The sequence below is a fragment of the Aplidium turbinatum genome, chromosome 14 (assembly GCF_918807975.1).
Source record: "Aplidium turbinatum chromosome 14, kaAplTurb1.1, whole genome shotgun sequence".
Classification (NCBI taxonomy): domain Eukaryota; kingdom Metazoa; phylum Chordata; class Ascidiacea; order Aplousobranchia; family Polyclinidae; genus Aplidium; species Aplidium turbinatum.
This window is the reverse complement of record NC_137485.1, coordinates 7024483-7042170: the sequence shown is the minus strand read 5'-3', so window position 1 is coordinate 7042170 and position 17688 is coordinate 7024483. Positions and strand designations below refer to the sequence as shown.

Sequence of the window (17688 nt, the reverse complement as noted above, 5' to 3'; positions counted from 1 at the left end):
AAATGTGAGAAAGTTGTTCAGATTCGAATGAATAAAATAAACTACATATCCTCACGATATTTATCTTTATGAACAAGTAGCCTTCAAGTTAATAAAGGCTGTAAGACCATAAATTTTGATTACGCAGTATCAAAACAAAAAACTTGTTTCCATGTGAAAAGAAACACACATTTGATATTTTACATTACAGACACGTTATCATATTTTACCATTTGTTACTATGGTAGCGGTTTGGAAAACCTTGTAGCCTGTTGGCATTGAGATAAGAAAACGTGTGTCAGGGAATTCGTTAGCAAATAATAAGCCAATTAGCCTACCAATACTGCATTTAGTTTACATTGCGTATAGTTAGGTTAACACTTGTCGTTCAGCGTGTCTTAGACTTTTAGAAAGAAAAAAGTAGGCTATAATTAAAGCAAAGACGACGATGTGACTGATTGGACTTTGTTGACTTAGACAGTCATTTTAAACGGTTCAATTTTGGCAATAGGCCTAAGGTTTTTTTCGAAATACTAGTTTGTTATAACTGATTGTCACAATCAATATGAGACACCTCATGACAAGCCACATTATGTCTTGACCTATGTATTTTATTATTACTGAATGTCAACTTTCACTCTTCAAAAGTGGCTGATTAATGATGAAACTTCAAGATTTTGCAAGCTGTATTGAAAAAGAACTATCCTTATACCAACATTAGGTAAGTGAATAAAAAAGTAAATAAAAAATACCGCGTCACGTATCAAGAAGTGACGGATCCAAAGGAGGGTGATGGAAACGATTTTTCCCTTGCAACATAAATTTTTTTTTTTATTTAGGCTACTGTGAATTTGAAGGGTGAAATTAAGACACGATCTCTGCATCAAGCATCCTGAAGGTTTACATCTGTCACCTATTGTTTTATCACAGCAAGATTGCAATGTTTGTTCCATATTGCATACAGAAGGCATGCTCGTTAGTATTGTTCTAGTCTAAAAATGATAGCTGTAAATACGATTAAAATTGTTCCACTCAATTTACCAGCTGAATTTGCCCCTGGTATAGCCTAAAGTAGGCCTGTGATAAGTTTATTTTTATTATTTTCTATAAAAAGATTTGTGGGGTCAATGTTGTTTTAGAAAGAACAGTGCTACAACTGACAGTTATCATTACATTTTCTCTGCATTGTTTCACTGTCAGCGACAAAGTAGAATGCTGTTCAGCTGTTTATAAAACTAGTTTCAAAGCGATGTTGGATCAATTTAAAACTAATAAATACAGTCTAAGCTGATTGGCGCCATACGCTTCAAGAACAAACGGTGTAATAACAATTATGCAGCAGACCTAACAAAAAACTTTTTAAAATTTCATCAAATTAGGCTCAGTGAACCTGTAAAAATAATATGCAACTGGTCTGACAATTTCAATTTTTAGAATTTTATTTGATTTAAATTACAAACTATTTCCATACAGCAAAAGCGTTAAGAGAAATGCCACCCAACGATTGGTGTCAATAGCTTACGAACTATTTACTTTTTGCTCACGTGACCGGCCGCCACTCAGCTGATTCCCTAACGACTGGCGAAGCTCAAGAGCGTCACATAGTTACGCTCAATAATTCAATTGAATAAGTCAGTAGTCTACGAACGAAGCCTACATAAGAGAAACGAAGAATTAGATGAATTGCTACGTGAAAATAAAAGATTGTAGAAATCCATTCATAGCTCAATAAAAAGCTCATAAAGCCATCTGCGTACAGACAGTTCACTCTTTTCTTAATATCGAATAGCTGGGTTTGTTGGTTGTGTAAACACTTCTCAATATCTACTTTGTAGGAGATATAACAACAGAAGAAGCAGTAAATTAGGTGAAGAATAGGCTACGCGGCGAAATTTGAGACAGCACGAGTAACGTTACAGGGTGATAAGATTTCTTACATGTTTGCTGTTTGTAGCAAATTAGAAGATAAAAATGTAGCAGAAGTTTTGGAAAACACACTAGTGTTGAGAAAAAGTAAGCTAGGATACCGTTTATTGTATCATAATGAGTTGTCATACCACTTCATTTGTGAATTTATATTGGCAAGAAATCCACTTATAGTGAGGCTAAAATATCAAACAAGTTACCAACAGAATCACAGGGTAATTACAAACTAAATTTTGAAAGCAACTAAATATGCCTACTGTATCTGAGACACCTTGGGGTCATTGGGGCATTCCGAGTCCAACAAAAGCATGGGGTGAAGGGACACCTGCGGTAAGTCACGCCTGCTTCAACTAGGTTTATAATTATATTTTTTAAAGCAATTAAAACGCCATGGATGTAAAATTATAGTGACCACCCATATCTACCTCACTGGTACCATGGTTTGTTTGTTAAAAACTTTAATTGTTTCGTGGCCATGGTGTTAGGATTTTGCTTTCTGTGCAGAACTATAGGCTACCAAATTTCTCTGATCACAATGTTTATCTTCGACGGCTTTGAAGTTTTCTCAAATTAGGGCAGATTTCTTTTTCTGGCAACACTAGTGTTGTAGATATAGCCACGTCTAAAATAAAGACAAACTGTTGTTACTGCACCTTATCAAATGCATTGAGGCTGTTACCGTACAAATCGTATTCTATGCGCAAATCTGTAGAGTTATATAGGCCTACCGGTACAGTAGTAGGCCTAATTTCATTTATGGATGCTTTGTATGTTAACATAAATTTGTAACTTATCGGTAGGCTACTAGTAAGCATACCCATTTTTGACTTGATGTGAATGTGAGCCAGGGCTATTACAAGCCGAGTTATTTTATTTCGGCCAAAAAACTGGTTTCACATAGCTTTATAAGTCTATAGTGTGCTGTGACGGTTCCCGCTTTGGTATTTGGGTTTTAGCATAGCATCTTTTCACATATAAACTAGGTGGGCACTTGCCCACCTAGTCCCTTTGCTTGCCCCCCTAGCCCTTTCTTTGCCCACCTAGTTTGAAACTAGGTGGGCAATTTTTAAGACTTAATTTTTGTTTAGATCCAAGTTAAAGAATGAACAGCTAAATTCAGTGGTTCTCAACTTTCTTTGGCTGTTACCCTAATCTCCGCCCTGAAGTGAGCCAATTCCCCCCAAGATCAATTTTCAAAAACAACGTGTTTATTGCTATGAATTTCAAAGGGCTAACTATGACAATCAAAATGCAATACAATGCTGAATAGCCTACAAGATGACAATGCGTGGGAAACATTCAATGCGAAGGTTGGACCTGGACTTAAGCCGCCAGCTTTGTGATCCTGGACTTTGTGGTACTGCGAGGGCGATTCTTGTGCGCTTTCGACATCCAGGCGATTGGGCTTCTTTGTCTTCATTCCCAAGAGTCAAGACAGTTGAAAACCTTTGTTCACGGATATACGTTATTGAAAAAGATGTCAGGATATTTAATGCAGTGTCGCTAATGTTGGTGCGTCCTGGAGTCTGCCAAACCAGAAGAGTTCCAATCCAAGCCTTTCCCCTTGAAATCAAGTTTCAACGCTTCGTTCATTCGGAGAGTGATAAATTCTTTTTTGGCCGGAAAGTCGTCATCATCTACCTGGCTGTCATCACATGTGAAGGGCTCAGCGCAACATTGGAGACGCCGTGCCCAAGCCGTGTCCAAATTCGAAAAGTAGTTGGCCAATGTCCATCTTTTTGGCTTACTGGTTTAAGTGGTCAGCTCAGGGAGGTCAGCTACGTCGTCCTTCAACGCCGCTGTCAACTCAAGTCCATTGCCTTCGAAGTGCATGTCAAGCGTCTGGAACTGCACTACTTTGCCTCTTCCAACTCGGTTGTTCCACAATTTAACCTTTGCGATAAACGCAGCTACGGCTATTTGGTGTCGATCACAGTTACATTCTTGCCTTGAATTAAAATATTGTCTTTGTTTAATTTACCAAAGATTTCAGCCAGATAGCACAGCTGGGAAATCCACTGTTGGTTAGGGAAATATTCAGCCAAGTCGGACTTCTTTTCTATCAGAAAAACATGGACAGATGCACGAAGTTCGACCAAGCGGGTTAACACCTTGCCACGAGACAGCCATCGTACTTGTGTGTGGTACAGTAATGCTTCTTATCTTTCTCCCATCTTCTTGCACAGTTCCTTGGAAAGACGGCTGTTCAATTCCTTCGCTTTTATAAAGTTCGCAACCTTCACTTGCTTCATTGTTTCCAAATCAGGTCTCGTTACCCCCCAAAATAGGAAAATTACCCCCCGGAGGTAATTTACCCTCAGGTTGGGAACCACTGAGCTAAATGAAAAGCTTTAGCATACATTTAGAACCTATGAGCCTACCTTTAACCTACTTATAATATCCTTAATGTTCCATTCAAGCAGATTAATTATCAATTTGTGTTGTGAGTACCTCAAATTTTGTGTGAGATTCTATATGTCTAAATTACCGAGGTTTGTTTCCTGATTTTCATCAAAATAAACTACCAGCTCTTTAGAATCATCTAATTCTGCAAAGATTCAACTCATTATTGTATCTTAGCAGTTGTGTTTCATATAGGCTATTACCATAGTTGTTCCTTTTTACTTTAGTGCAAGAGACCTCTGCAACTAAATGTTGCTAAATTAAATTTTATTTCATTATTATTTACAAAATATTGTGGGCGAGGATGAATATAGGAATCAATTATGGTTCTCAAAAGTTTATTCTAAGTATAATATGCTTTTTCACCCACAATTTGCCTGAGAAATCTACATTTTTAAGCTTACATGTTTTACGCTCGGGAAAAAAATGCCCTTTGTTTCATCATTTACGCGCAAAAAGTGCCCTTTTTAACATAACTCTCGCGCTAAAAGTGCCCTTTTTTGAAAATTTGCCCACCTAGTCTCAATTTGTGAAAAGATGCTATGGGTTTTAGGCATTGACCAATTCCAAGTTCAGCCAAAAACAAAGCAAACTTTATAAAATGAATTTTATATTGTGACTAAAGCCATGCTTTGCTCACAGTTGGGCGGAGAAACAGGTGGAACTTTGAAGCCGGGTTACGCTAAAACACTCAAGTGGTATTACAAGCACGCGAAAAAGTCTGAAGATAAAGAAAAGTGCCTTCAGCTTCTGACACAGTTGGAGCTACAGAAGCAAACTGGCAAAACTTCTCCTACACGGTCTCAAAGTTTTCTTAAACACACTAAAGGAAGTCGACCTGCTTCTGCACAAAGGCCCCATTCCAAAAACAAACTTATACCCCAAACCAACTCATGCGTTATGACAAAATCAGAATCTCGTAAAGCATACCAGGAGCAGCTGGCCGCTGCTCAAAGGCTGTCGCGGCCGAAAACAGTGAGATACGGACTTGCAACCCCTACTCCTGAAAGAACACCATCTGCAGATCAATTGAGGCCAAAATCGGCAATGGAAACAAGTAAGATACAGTTTATTAGAATTCACATATTATAAGCTATGGTAGGGTTATAGAACAGAATTTACATTAGAAAGTTTTATGTCTGCTAGTCTTTTATATAACTTGCCCCGAGTTATTGTCGTCTATGTATGAAATCTCGGAACCATAATGTGAGGAGCGTGCGTACTGCGTACCTTTGGCTCAGTGCCTAAAAATTTAAAACCATCATTACATTTAATACAACAAACCACTTAGACAAAAATGTGATTATGTTACTAGGACATATGCGGACATTAGATCCGTACGTGACGACCCACGAGTTGGACTTCCCCGGCTATCCGTCGAATCTATATGCTGAAGCAGTAAGACCAATGTCGTCGAAGGGCGCGGTCAACCCCGTTGTAGTTAATCGGCCTTTTGAAATGACTACGTTTGAGGAGCAGTTTCCTTGGAAATCTACTCCTCCGGTTTTGCCCATTCGAAGTGGATCTTCATCAGGGAGCAGGAGCAACAAGCCCCATCCAGATGAAGTAAGCTCATAGTTTTAAGCAATGGGGTAACAACTTTGCAGGCAGAGCCTAATTCGAGTTAAAACACGATTAGGAGGATGTATAGCCTAAAATAAAACACCAAACACAAAAATTTTGTAAGCTTTTCGTTTTTTCGACAAAACTATATTTGGTATTATACTTGTTCGTTGATCATTCAAACATTCAGCCTACAGGATGCGTTTCACAATTTCCTGAGTGCTGTAGGTTCAAAGTAAACATAGATGACATTACTTGTTGCGTCTATAAAGCTTGGTAGCTAAGGAAACGGCAAATATACAGAGCAAAACATGGTCATTATCTATGTTGCTGTTGCGCATCATTTGTGTTACACAGTGTGTTACTTTAACAACAAATTTTATGACACCTTCATATTAATAATTAATATGTAGCCTACGTTGATATAAATATGAGAAATGTTTTATTTGCGAATGTACAATAAAACGTGGCTTGGGTATAATTTCTAGAAATTAAACATAATGTGTGTCTCTAGCTTTTTCACGAGATCGATAGTTTGTGTAGGCTAAACTGTATACGATCTAGTTGGCTGCTGGCATTATAAAATCGTATTGCATTGAGTGTCCACTGTCCACAACTGCTGCCATACAGCTTATATCTCGATTTATTTGATAATTTCTCGTGTCACATTTATAGGCTACGATAACTAGACTACTGTATCAGATCACTGCAGTGACGTAGCCAGAAAGAAAATTTAAGGGCGGTAAAAGCAACTGTTGAGGGGCAAACACCATTCAACATGAATTACAATGACATTAAAACGTTGTAATAGCAATAAAACATATTTTTGCGGGGGAAAGATGAAATTTTGGTGGGGGAGGCGACGCTTCTTCAAGCCCCCCCCTCCGTGACTACGTCCCTGGGTCGCGGTTGGAAGTGATAAAGCTGACATTTTCTTTCAAAATTTGATTGTTTGTGGAACCTGTTAACAGGTAGGCCTAATAATCAGCATTACAAAAAGTTTTTAAGCTTATCACAACGTTATTGGTTTATTTTAAAAAATTATGTCCTTATTCCAATTTCTGAAAGAGCATTCGAAGCTTCTTCTATTTTGCTAAATGCCCTGTAAGCCTAAACGCTGCGTCTGTTTTTTTAATTTTATGTTTAAAGGAAGTCTACCTTACCACATTAATTAATTGACTTGTGACCTTTAAATGTTGAAAGGATTTAAACAACCACAAATGCTGAATACCCTCACAATATTTTGTCAGCTATTGTTTCGTGACCTTCATCAATGATCAAAATTCCGAAACTAATTAGATCTTTGGTTCCGACCCGAAATTGTTCATTGAAACAAAAAGACATTGTTTTGAACAACCACCTACAGCATTTTGATTGGTAGACTGACTTTACACAAAAATCATGATTGATACATTACTTCGATCTTTGTTTGGACTGTGTGTCATCATTGAAAACTCCTGTGACCAGAGTGATAGGTGTAGCCTATTGCTGCTGATTGGCTGTTTAATTACTAGACGTTTACACTAACGCTGGTTCCAATACCGTTTGCTGGTGACTGCAAATATGGAATTTGACATAAATTTTAAATACTGTATTTATTTGTATCAGAACAACAAACAGCCTACACGTAGCGCAACATGTAAAACAAGACAGCAGTTTAACTAATAATAATTAATTAATTACGGACTTTACGGTATCCAGAGACAATGCTCTTCTGGGCTACGAAGTAAGAATACGACACGAGGTGTGGACGGGTGCCATATTTCTAAAGTATTTCGATAATTTAATTCGTTTTACTGCCATCCTTGGCCATTTTTAGTCAATAACATCTATTGTTCAACATTGTATGCTACTGAGTTGAATTTTAGGACTCATTTTAGGAAAGGTCTTCTTTATTTCGTTTGGCTTTATGTGGGCTATGGGTATGACCTATTATCTTATGCGAATAAACAGTTCTAGATATACTAGGATTGGTTAGCTCGCCAGGTTAATCAAAATAAAAAGCCAAATGTAGTGGTACCGGTAATAGGATACTATAAAGCTCATCTTCATCAAAAGTTTTGAAAACTAGACTGTTTTCTTCAATACCACCGAAGATGAAAACAGTCTAGTTTTCGAAACGTTTGTTGAACCGTTTGTTTGTTTGATACGCCAAGAATAATGTTATGGTTTTATTTATTATCGCTCTACAACAGCTAAGGTCTTTTATCGACATGGCTCATTTTTAATTTTATATCATGTCTAAGACATCACATTATTTTCCGACGTATTCTCACTGCATTATGGAAGAACACAATCGCTACGGTTCTTGAAGTCTTCGGTTTGACTCAACCTGAAATCGATTTCAGATCTACTACCACCACAGGCGAATATGAAACCACTCGGTCACTGAGCTGGTGTTTGTTGAACATGAGTTTAGTGGGCCTTTCGCCTACCGTGTACTGGCTTTTTTGTTATGCGCCAACGTTGTAACCTATTGAGCGTCATGTGACTAAATTATGCATGGTTAAAATGTACGGTAATCAAAACAAAGACTCTGTTCAATATTCAATTGTGATGATCTTCAGGCATTCATGAACTGGAAACTGCCGAAAAGGAATGCAAAAGGTGCAAGCGGCGCTCCTGCCAAAAATTTGGGATATAGGGAATTGCGTAGTGACGTTTTGGATCAAATCATGAAAGACAAAATGAAATCAACATATCAAGGAGACTTTCTTGGGATACCTCAAGGTGATTAGCTGAATTGAATTGTTAATATTGGAATTGTATTTGAATAAGGAACAAGAGGAAATTACCGTGACGTGATTTTGATTGTTTCCTTTAGCCCTGCAGCTAAACAAGCTCTGAAGTGATTTGCTGAAAAGATAATTGGTAATTCTAGTTTAGGCCTAAGTCAAATCATTCGTCCATTAAATAGCAGTAGTTTTATAAGCCAGAATTAATTAGGTTTTCAGAATACCGTAAGTATATTTACAGTTTTGCACCTTCATCACTTTTCTACATTACTTTTTGTCAGATTTATGAACACATGATTGTGCAAAAACTACATGAAGATCAACGTAGTCTACTTGTAGCCTAATTGTTTCACATGGGATGAGTTCTTTTTCTTGGCTTTTTAGTTTGTTTGCAGCTCTCCGTATCACAGAATGAGCACAACAAAAATACAAAATATCCCAATATATACCCAACTTTTTCTGTGGCCTACTCAATAACAACCAATTGCTGTTGTTGTGCAGGTTACCAGGTCAAGGAGGCGATTGACTGCCCTTACGACTGGAGGGAGCATGTCCCGCGACCTAAGGATACAACCACTCGACGTTGCTTTGCCTCTCCAATGCAAGAGCCAGATCTTATGGAAAATACCACCAGATATGGCTGCAATAAAAACAAAGCCGCATTTGCTTATGGGGCAGGTTCGTGGAATAAATCATTACCACATTGTCTTTGAGACCTGCTTAAATATCTTATGATGCCCTAACGAGCGAAGAGGAAAAAAGGATAATGATGAGAGCAGATGCCAAAACCGTCATTGTGCTGTATAGATTGAAGGACAAATGTTGTGTAGCCTGAAGGCAAAAAGAATATGCCATAGACCTATAAGCTAACAGTTGGACAACCCCTTATTTCTAGTTTTTTTGTGTCGTATTTTAAACACCTGATCTGATAGGAGAATTAGGCTGATGGTTTTTGGTCGCTATATTGAATGCATTACTTTACTTGTTTGACCACTTGAGGCACTATATAGCCGAAAAAAAAACTTTAAAACCTCGGATTCACATCATATTGAGACACTTCCATTTTCAGTCAGTGACGGGATAATTTACATTCGTTTCTTACGAACCCGTTCTTGAATTTTTATAACCTCATTGAATCGATATTTATTATCAAGCGTAAGTAGGCTATAGGCTATATAAATTTATGTGCCCCTTTGTTTATGGCGGGTCAATTGGCATGCTGTGAAATTAAAGTAGCCTACGGCATTTGAATTCCATCACTGCCTCGACAACAAAGTAAAAAAGTAGGTCGAGGTTACACTAAGATTCTGATAGATTTACTGTTCGAAAAAGGTACGATAACCTTTGAATTTGCATTTCTTGTAACTTAATATGTATTTTGCAGTGCCCGCAGTGACAAAAGATCACGTTGCAGCTCAAGAAATGCTCCAAAGTCATACCACTTACAAGGTAGCATATCAAGACAACTACAAACAGCCTGATTTGCGGAAGGTTTTGCAACAACAGCCACCCAGTCACAAAGAGTTCGATCAGTTCCTGCGCTACTCTAGAAAAACATGTAAAAATTGTGATTTAAAGTTTATCAGTGGACTAAAACAGGTTGTTCCAATATCACTAGATGCCATTTGCCGACTTTCCTTTAACCCAATAAGCCTTCTAATATAGCCGAATATGAAAAAATGGTTTATTGGAAACCTTCTAAGGCAATACCATACCTACATAATACTTTAACCGCGTTTGATTTCTTAAGCAGTTCGCTCCATCAGCTCAGCTTGGTTAAGCGTCGGACTCAAGATCACGCAGTGTCGCTCTCGAGGTGTGCGGTTGAGCAACGTATTTTTTATATTTAGCGACACCTAATGGATGGAATAATTCACAAACAACAACTATGGAAACTTTACTCCATCAATCTCGGTGACCGGCTCTCTACCAGTGGTTCAAAGCTCCTGCAAGTCTTCCAAGAAAAACCTCGAAAGGTTTTGTCAGTCCTAGGGTAAAGATTCAAAACCAAACCTAATGGTTCAAGACGTAGGCTACATGAAGACTAGGCCTATGACAGGCTATACATTCAGCTTTTGCGTTGTTTTGATCAGATGGTTGCTGCCAGAAAAATAAACAGAAGTTTGAGGATATTTATGATGTTTTTCAGGTCCTGACCCATATACATCAAATTCACATTAATCTGTGGGAAGATCGAAGCGCCAGTGAAATGCGTCAGTGCAGTAGGATTTGCATGATTAGTAACTTCCAGCGGTTCAAGAAAAACAACAAATCATGTAATCTTGCAAACAAACTGTGGAATACAGAATCACTTCTCAGATAATAAGTCCACTTAATAGTAAACGTAATTGGTACAACACGCTTGATATAATTCTTCTCGCTTTTAAAATCAATCGAATTTTGTTAGGCTATGTTTCCTGGGATCTTACAAGTGTTTAATTATTCCACAAATACTTGTAAAAGCAGTATTGTATTCACAAAGCTGCGATTTTAATTTTTCAAACTCGTCTCGACAGCTCAGCCGGTAGACACTAACATAGAAAATTTTATCTCCGAACCAGCTGGCTGCAGTCATTGAAATTACAGAAAAAAAAATAATGGATGCGAATCGAAGCCACGCCATCGAAATGACTATTTCCTAGCCCTAACCCTCTACTCTAGGCCATGCTGGCGAAACGTTTATTTCATTTACTTTCCAACCTGCATGAGTCGCATGACTGCAATCAGCTGATTTAAATCTTGCCTTCTGATTGGTTGATAAACAAACGTCATCTGCTGCAGGGAACTGCAAATGACGTTTGCGCGGACGGTCCAAAGCATATTTTGTGATAGAAACCCTGTCAGTTAATATTTGAAATCTCACCACTGTCGAAATTAAATGGCCTTTACCAACTGCTCTAAACTAAACAATTAACAGGATAGTCCTCATGCCTATTCAGTAATATTTTTGCAAGAAGCAAGTTTTTCAAACCTGTGTGCACCAACTAGAATTTGTATTATAATTTTGAATCCGTATGCACCATTGTGATTGATTCAAAGCAATAAAAAGAACGTCATGAAAACGCATTTTAAAACCAACTGGTAATCATTAAAACTTAATGAAGGAAAGATGATAGTTGACAATATTGCGTTATGTTTGACAGCTCAGATCCTTTGCTGTCGTCAACTTACAGTGCCAAACATAGCAAAAGTATGAAATACAGAAGCAACAATACGCAAACGGACGTGCTTACGTCCGAAATGGGATAATAAGTGTAACAATTCGGCACGGTCGTAACACAGAAAAGCTTTGCATTCAGATTTGTCATGCACAGCCACTGATACATAACATATAATGCATACCAGAATGAAGTCTATAAAATGACATCGATTAATTATCAAGATTGCGGAAATGAAGCCACGATGCGCTGTTCTACGCGAGTAGGCTACCGGTACCAGACAGAGTGCTCGAAAACAGTTCGACATTCTCTAAGTTCTAAGACGATGACAAATTTGGCACGCATAAATAAAAAATACGGTGCAATTTGTCCAGTTTGTTTAATTAGTCAATTCGCTCAACTTGTCACGTTTTTCACTCTAAACAGAATACGACGTTTTACGACGTCAAAGTCAAACTTCTCTGAATCAGTTCAAACGCAAGAGATACGAGTATCCAATAAAGTAAAGGGGGGTCCCATACTTGATTCAAGTGTAGGGTATGAGAAGATAAGGTTCTCATTGTACTAAGCCTTCGGCACTAAGGAGAGTAGGGTGGCCAGTTCCTTTCTCTCGGCCGCCTTTACTTCAGCAACTACGCCCACCCAATTTATTACACCCTGGGTAGAGGTGAGCGGTGTTTTCAACAACCAGCTGAAGCCGGGAGTCGAACCAGGTTTGCATAATTGGAAAGCCAACACCTTATCCGCTGCGCCATCCCACCGAGTATCCAATATTCACAAACTATTAACTGAACGTTCATATTAGGCCACCAATAACTGATTCAGACCATCGATAACTGACATGACAAAAGAAGAGGAAGATCTACCAATGTGATTCTGTGCTAAAATAAAGTACATAATGTCAAAATACAGTACGAAACCTCACGGTATGAAAATACCAAGTCAGATCATCTGAATGACAAAAGAAACATAAATTTAATGTTACCAGATTGAAGGCTAACTGACATCTTTTAAAGCAATGTAAAGTAGGCTGCACAAATACCATAATTAAAAAATATATATAATCCTAGAGTTCCCAGCCTTACATAAACAGTACAAGGGCTGAAGAAATATCATATGACAATACAGTAGCCTACCGTATCACATAAATATTGTAGAAAATACCGTACTATGATGTAGAACAAAAAATTTAGAAATTTTAAAATAAAAATGTCTAATAATTTTACTTTCTTTAGAATAGTCGATTGTACAGTATATGAAGATCATTAAATTGAAAAAACTTGTCAACAAAATTTCATCTACTTTTTAATTCCAGAATTCATTAAATGATTCCATATAACTTTTGGATCTTCAGAAGGTTTTGGAAGATCTGATGCAATCTTACCAACAAGAGTTACAGTGTTATTATTCAAAAGATGGTTCTCAATTTTCTGCGAAATAAGATTCTCTTCCAATGCATTTGTATGCTTACGATTAAATTGCTTTTCCAACAACTTTCCTTCTTGCTTTTGACATTCAGCACAAGTTTTTGCATCATGCAAGTCTTTAGCAATGGCACTCTTTACTTGATTCAGTGTATTATTATTTTTTAATGTCTTTATTAAGGCAGCACAAACAATTGCATCATTTTCAGAACTACTCTCATGACAAAGCAAAGGATGGGGTGTGTTCATTTAAAAGTATTTTCATTAATAATTATAATTGTAAACATGAATAAAATTAAAAAATAAGCTGATGATATACTTCACCTAAACATACACATCGGTATCAATATGGTCTTAAAATTTATGGCATTTAACCACTTGAGGACGGCAGCTATTTTTATTTCGCTTAACCTATCGAAGGGGATTAATTTCAAAGAAAACTTTCATTTTTACTGTAATTTTGTTTTGGAATGGATTTTCAGTTTGATGGTTTCCCCAGTGTATAACATAATGTTGTTAATATTAAAATAAAAAATTGGTGAAAGTTACCTAAAATCTGTGTTCAAAAATGGAAGTTCTGTAATTTCCATATATAATTCTGACAGCTCAGTTTCAAGTAATGAAACATTCAGCATTAATGGGTTTTTGTGGTAATGATAACTTTGTACAGTTGAAACCTAGTGTAAATTTAGAAATACCATGACTTTTACACTTTCATCACCAACCACACAAGGATTGTAATTTCGAAACTTAAAATCATGATATGTTAAGAATCATGTTAAACGCATAATACAGCTGCTCAGCATATAACAATCTTGGTAAATTCAATATAAATTAATCTGACGCATTAATATGCATTGGAAAGTAATCTTTCATGGAGCATTATTACTAATATGTTTGATTAATGTTAGAAAATTCAACCAGAACATAAGCTATCCTATCTTCTTCAATTTATAAACTGACATAGGCTATCTAGAAAGGGTCTGCTACTATTCGGTGAGTCCGATTTGGCGAGTTCCTAACCTCTAACCCTAAAACGGCAATGATAATTAGGCTACGGTACCCAATAATTAAAAAAAAAATCACCGAATAGGGATCGGACCCACTGAAACGGGCCATTCCGATCTAGAAACTACAATTACTATACAATGACTTCATAAAAGACTGATTGAAAGGCATTCTTGACAAAGCTTCTTATTGTATACCGCAGTCTGTGCTGTTAACTTTGTAAAGATCTTGATAACCAACTTGAGAATTCACAGCAAACCTCCAATAACTTACCATAATACCAAATATACACACTGTATATTTGAGTTTTATGTATAAGTGACGGGTTTGTTGGTCAGTAATGTTTATCTGAGACCTGAATTTTGCCTTGCCAGGTTGCTGTGGTAGACCGCAAGCTGTGAACCTTGTGTTTTTAGCTTTGCACATTGGTTTGTGCAGAGGTTTTTGAACTGGAGATTGTAGACCATTCAGGGACATGAAGCATGTATCGTTTGCAAGAAGATATAGGAGGTTAATGAGTATGGTTAAGGAGGTTAGGAAATAATAATAAACTGTCATGTTTACTGCTAATTAGTATGATTTTCCAAGAAAAAAGGGGTGGTTGCATTATACCAGTTACCTGTAATGTATGATATGGTCAAAAATACACTAAGAACCGATGATCTAGATGCTAGACAAAACTAACGCATCCTTTCGTCTGATGAAGTTATTGTTTTGTGATTAGGCCAACCTAAGTAAATTGCATCAAATATGCTAAGATAGCATATTGGTTGGTTATTAGTTTAGAATCTCTATTCTCGGACTGACAAAGCCTTGATAGATTATTCCTGGTAGCTTCACATTGTTGGAGAGGCTTTTGACACAGAGCCGGTTACTGCGAGATAGACAGAATAAAGTTTCCGATTGTTGAAATGTTGTTGCAGGGGAATTATTCCATCCATTAGGCATCGCTGAATGGAGAGCAATCATGAAAATGCGTTGCTCAAGCGCACACCCCAAGAGTGGAACCAGCGCCGCTAAGCTTCTTCATTCACAAACTCACGAGCTAACCAACTGAGCTATTGGATTGGACTCGTCTAGTGTTGTTCTAGGACAGGGCTACTCAACTAGCGGACCACGGTCGGAATCCGGACCTCCTGGGTGTTGATGGTGGATCATGGTCTTTTGGAAGAATAACCTCATTGTCACGTTTCAGGGCCTTTTAAACAGAATTCTGCCGGGAGAAACAAAAATTTCTGTGATTATCTTAGTAGGCCTAACTAAGCCATCAAGACCCCTGAACACTTTGTCACAAATTCAAGTCGAAATACATTTTACCTAAAAAAAAAAATGGTTCGGTACTGGCACTGATAGTTTAACTTTCGTGGTTGCGTTTGCGTATGAAATAATTTATTCACCGGACCGCTAGAAACATTCAACTTGTCAAACCAGACCTTTGTTAACATTAGTTGAGTAACCCTGTTCTCGGATTTAGGCAATGCCTAGTATTTATTTATGATTTGAATAACTGCAACATTTAAAAAGTTTATTTTTTGATCTGTAGCCTAAATGCGCAATCTACAATAGAGATGCAGCGAACCCAAAATTTTTATCCGCACACCGCACCGCAACTGACTCATCTATCCGCGCACCGCACCGCACACCGCAATTTATCTGGAACTTTGACACTGCACCGCACCGCACACCGCAAATTACAAAATTAAAAAAAAATATTTTAACGAGTTATTGTTTAGAAAGTCAATTGTAGGAAAAAGCATCCATGGCATATAACTGGTAACCTAGTACCAATACAGTTGTGCACTAATTGGCCAGGCTAACCAGATCATATTCTCTTATCAGCAATGCATCTAAGTTCTAAGACATAATACAAACTAAGACAAATAGAATGTTCCTGGATCCAGTATCAGGACTTTTTGTAAGCAATAATGCAATTATAATGCCAGTGGCTATATGAACTACACACACAAGAGTAAAACTTATAGCCTGAACTCACTGGGCTAACTGATATAGTAAATAATGCGGTAGTTGCGCTAGGCCTATAGCCTGGTAACTGAGCTTATCAGCTAGGCTACTAACCAAAAACATTCGTACAGCTTCCCTGACAAGCAAGCCCTAAAACCCTGTCAACTGCAAGCCATTTGCAATTTGCATTTGCATAGCTTTCCATCTTAGGGTTTCCGAAGGGAAAAATAACTGATCCGTGTTTCCAATTTAAATTTGAAGTTTCATAGCTGATTCTTGAAAAGTTGAAAGTTTACGTTTACGAAAGTTTAATTTCTTGAAAGTTTACGTTTACGAAAAATTAATTTCTTGAAAGTTTACGCGGCAAGCGGCGCGGCGCGGCTTTGTCATTTCAACCTTCCACGCGGCGCGGCGCGGCACGCGGCGAAAAAGTCAAAAGCGGCCGCGTACGCGGCGCGGCGCGGCGCGGCTTGCATCACTAATCTACAATGTTTAAAAACCCCGCGGTTTGTCGATTTGAGATTCTAATGTGATGCTTGTCGACAAATTTTCACTTTGTGTTAACAACGGATAGTATGGAAAAGGTTGGCAACGGAAAAATTACTCCGTGGAAAAGTGGTAGCCTAACTGCTTTCAGTTCAGTTCAGTTGTTTTTATTTCTGTCCATCATATCAAAACAATACACGTCAGCGTAGCAAAGGTCGAGAAAAGGGTAGATGCGACAAAACGCGAACGTTAAAACGTGCTTGAGACCGAAGTAAGTTATTGAGTTGAAAAAAATTTGGCACGGTCGCAACACCTTCAGAAAAATTTAAGATACAAAGGGAAAATAAAAAAAGAAAATGTTACAAAACAAAAACAACAGCTTTATTAGCCCACATAGCTTTAGCTGATATATTTAAGATTTGTATGGACAGTTGCCATGAAGATCGGCCATGGTGCGTTATCAAGAGTGCTGATGGTCGTAAAGGGAACACGTCTTGATGCGTTTAGCTCATAGCAAAGAAGAGCAAGGCAGGCAAAGAAAACACCACAAAGAAATCCTACCACGGGCAAATCCATTTCAAGCGCAACGCACCATAGGCCTTGCACGACTCACAAAATAGATAGGCTATAACTTGACGACATGAAAACAATGACAAAACAAATAAAACAAACTAGCAAAAACAACATCATCATCTTGCGGAAATTCAATTATACCCAGGGAAGTTATGTCTTGAAGATATCAAGCGTGCTTTGATAAAAGTTGCGTTGATAAAGCGATAATTTTATACCCCAGTCAGCTAAACTCGTCACCTCCACACTGATCCAACGTTAGCAAACGTTGAATTAATGCAAAAACGACAGGCATCGCCAGCTGGGATGTAGTAGTGGTTCTTTGTAGGCTATCTATTTTTCTTGAACATAATTTGAGAAAACAGAAAATGAAGATCTTTAAGTTAAAAAATCATCCACTGGCATCTAAAAATGTGAAAACCAATAATTGCGCATATTTTGTTGTCAGACCACTCGGTATGCGACAACTTAGCT

At 37.7% G+C, this 17688-nt stretch overlaps 1 protein-coding gene across 1 annotated transcript; it reads left to right on the top strand.

Moving 5' to 3' along the window:
• Positions 1 to 1864: 1864 nt before the first annotated feature.
• Positions 1865 to 11672, top strand: LOC145783259 (testis-expressed protein 26-like). Its single transcript, XM_082595079.1, has 7 exons — positions 1865 to 2235; positions 4951 to 5365; positions 5624 to 5874; positions 8439 to 8601; positions 9108 to 9284; positions 9991 to 10164; positions 10756 to 11672. The coding sequence occupies exons 1-7, from the start codon at positions 2155 to 2157 to the stop codon at positions 10785 to 10787; spliced, it is 1293 nt and encodes a 430-aa protein (XP_082451205.1). The 5' UTR covers positions 1865 to 2154; the 3' UTR covers positions 10788 to 11672.
• Positions 11673 to 17688: the final 6016 nt, after the last annotated feature.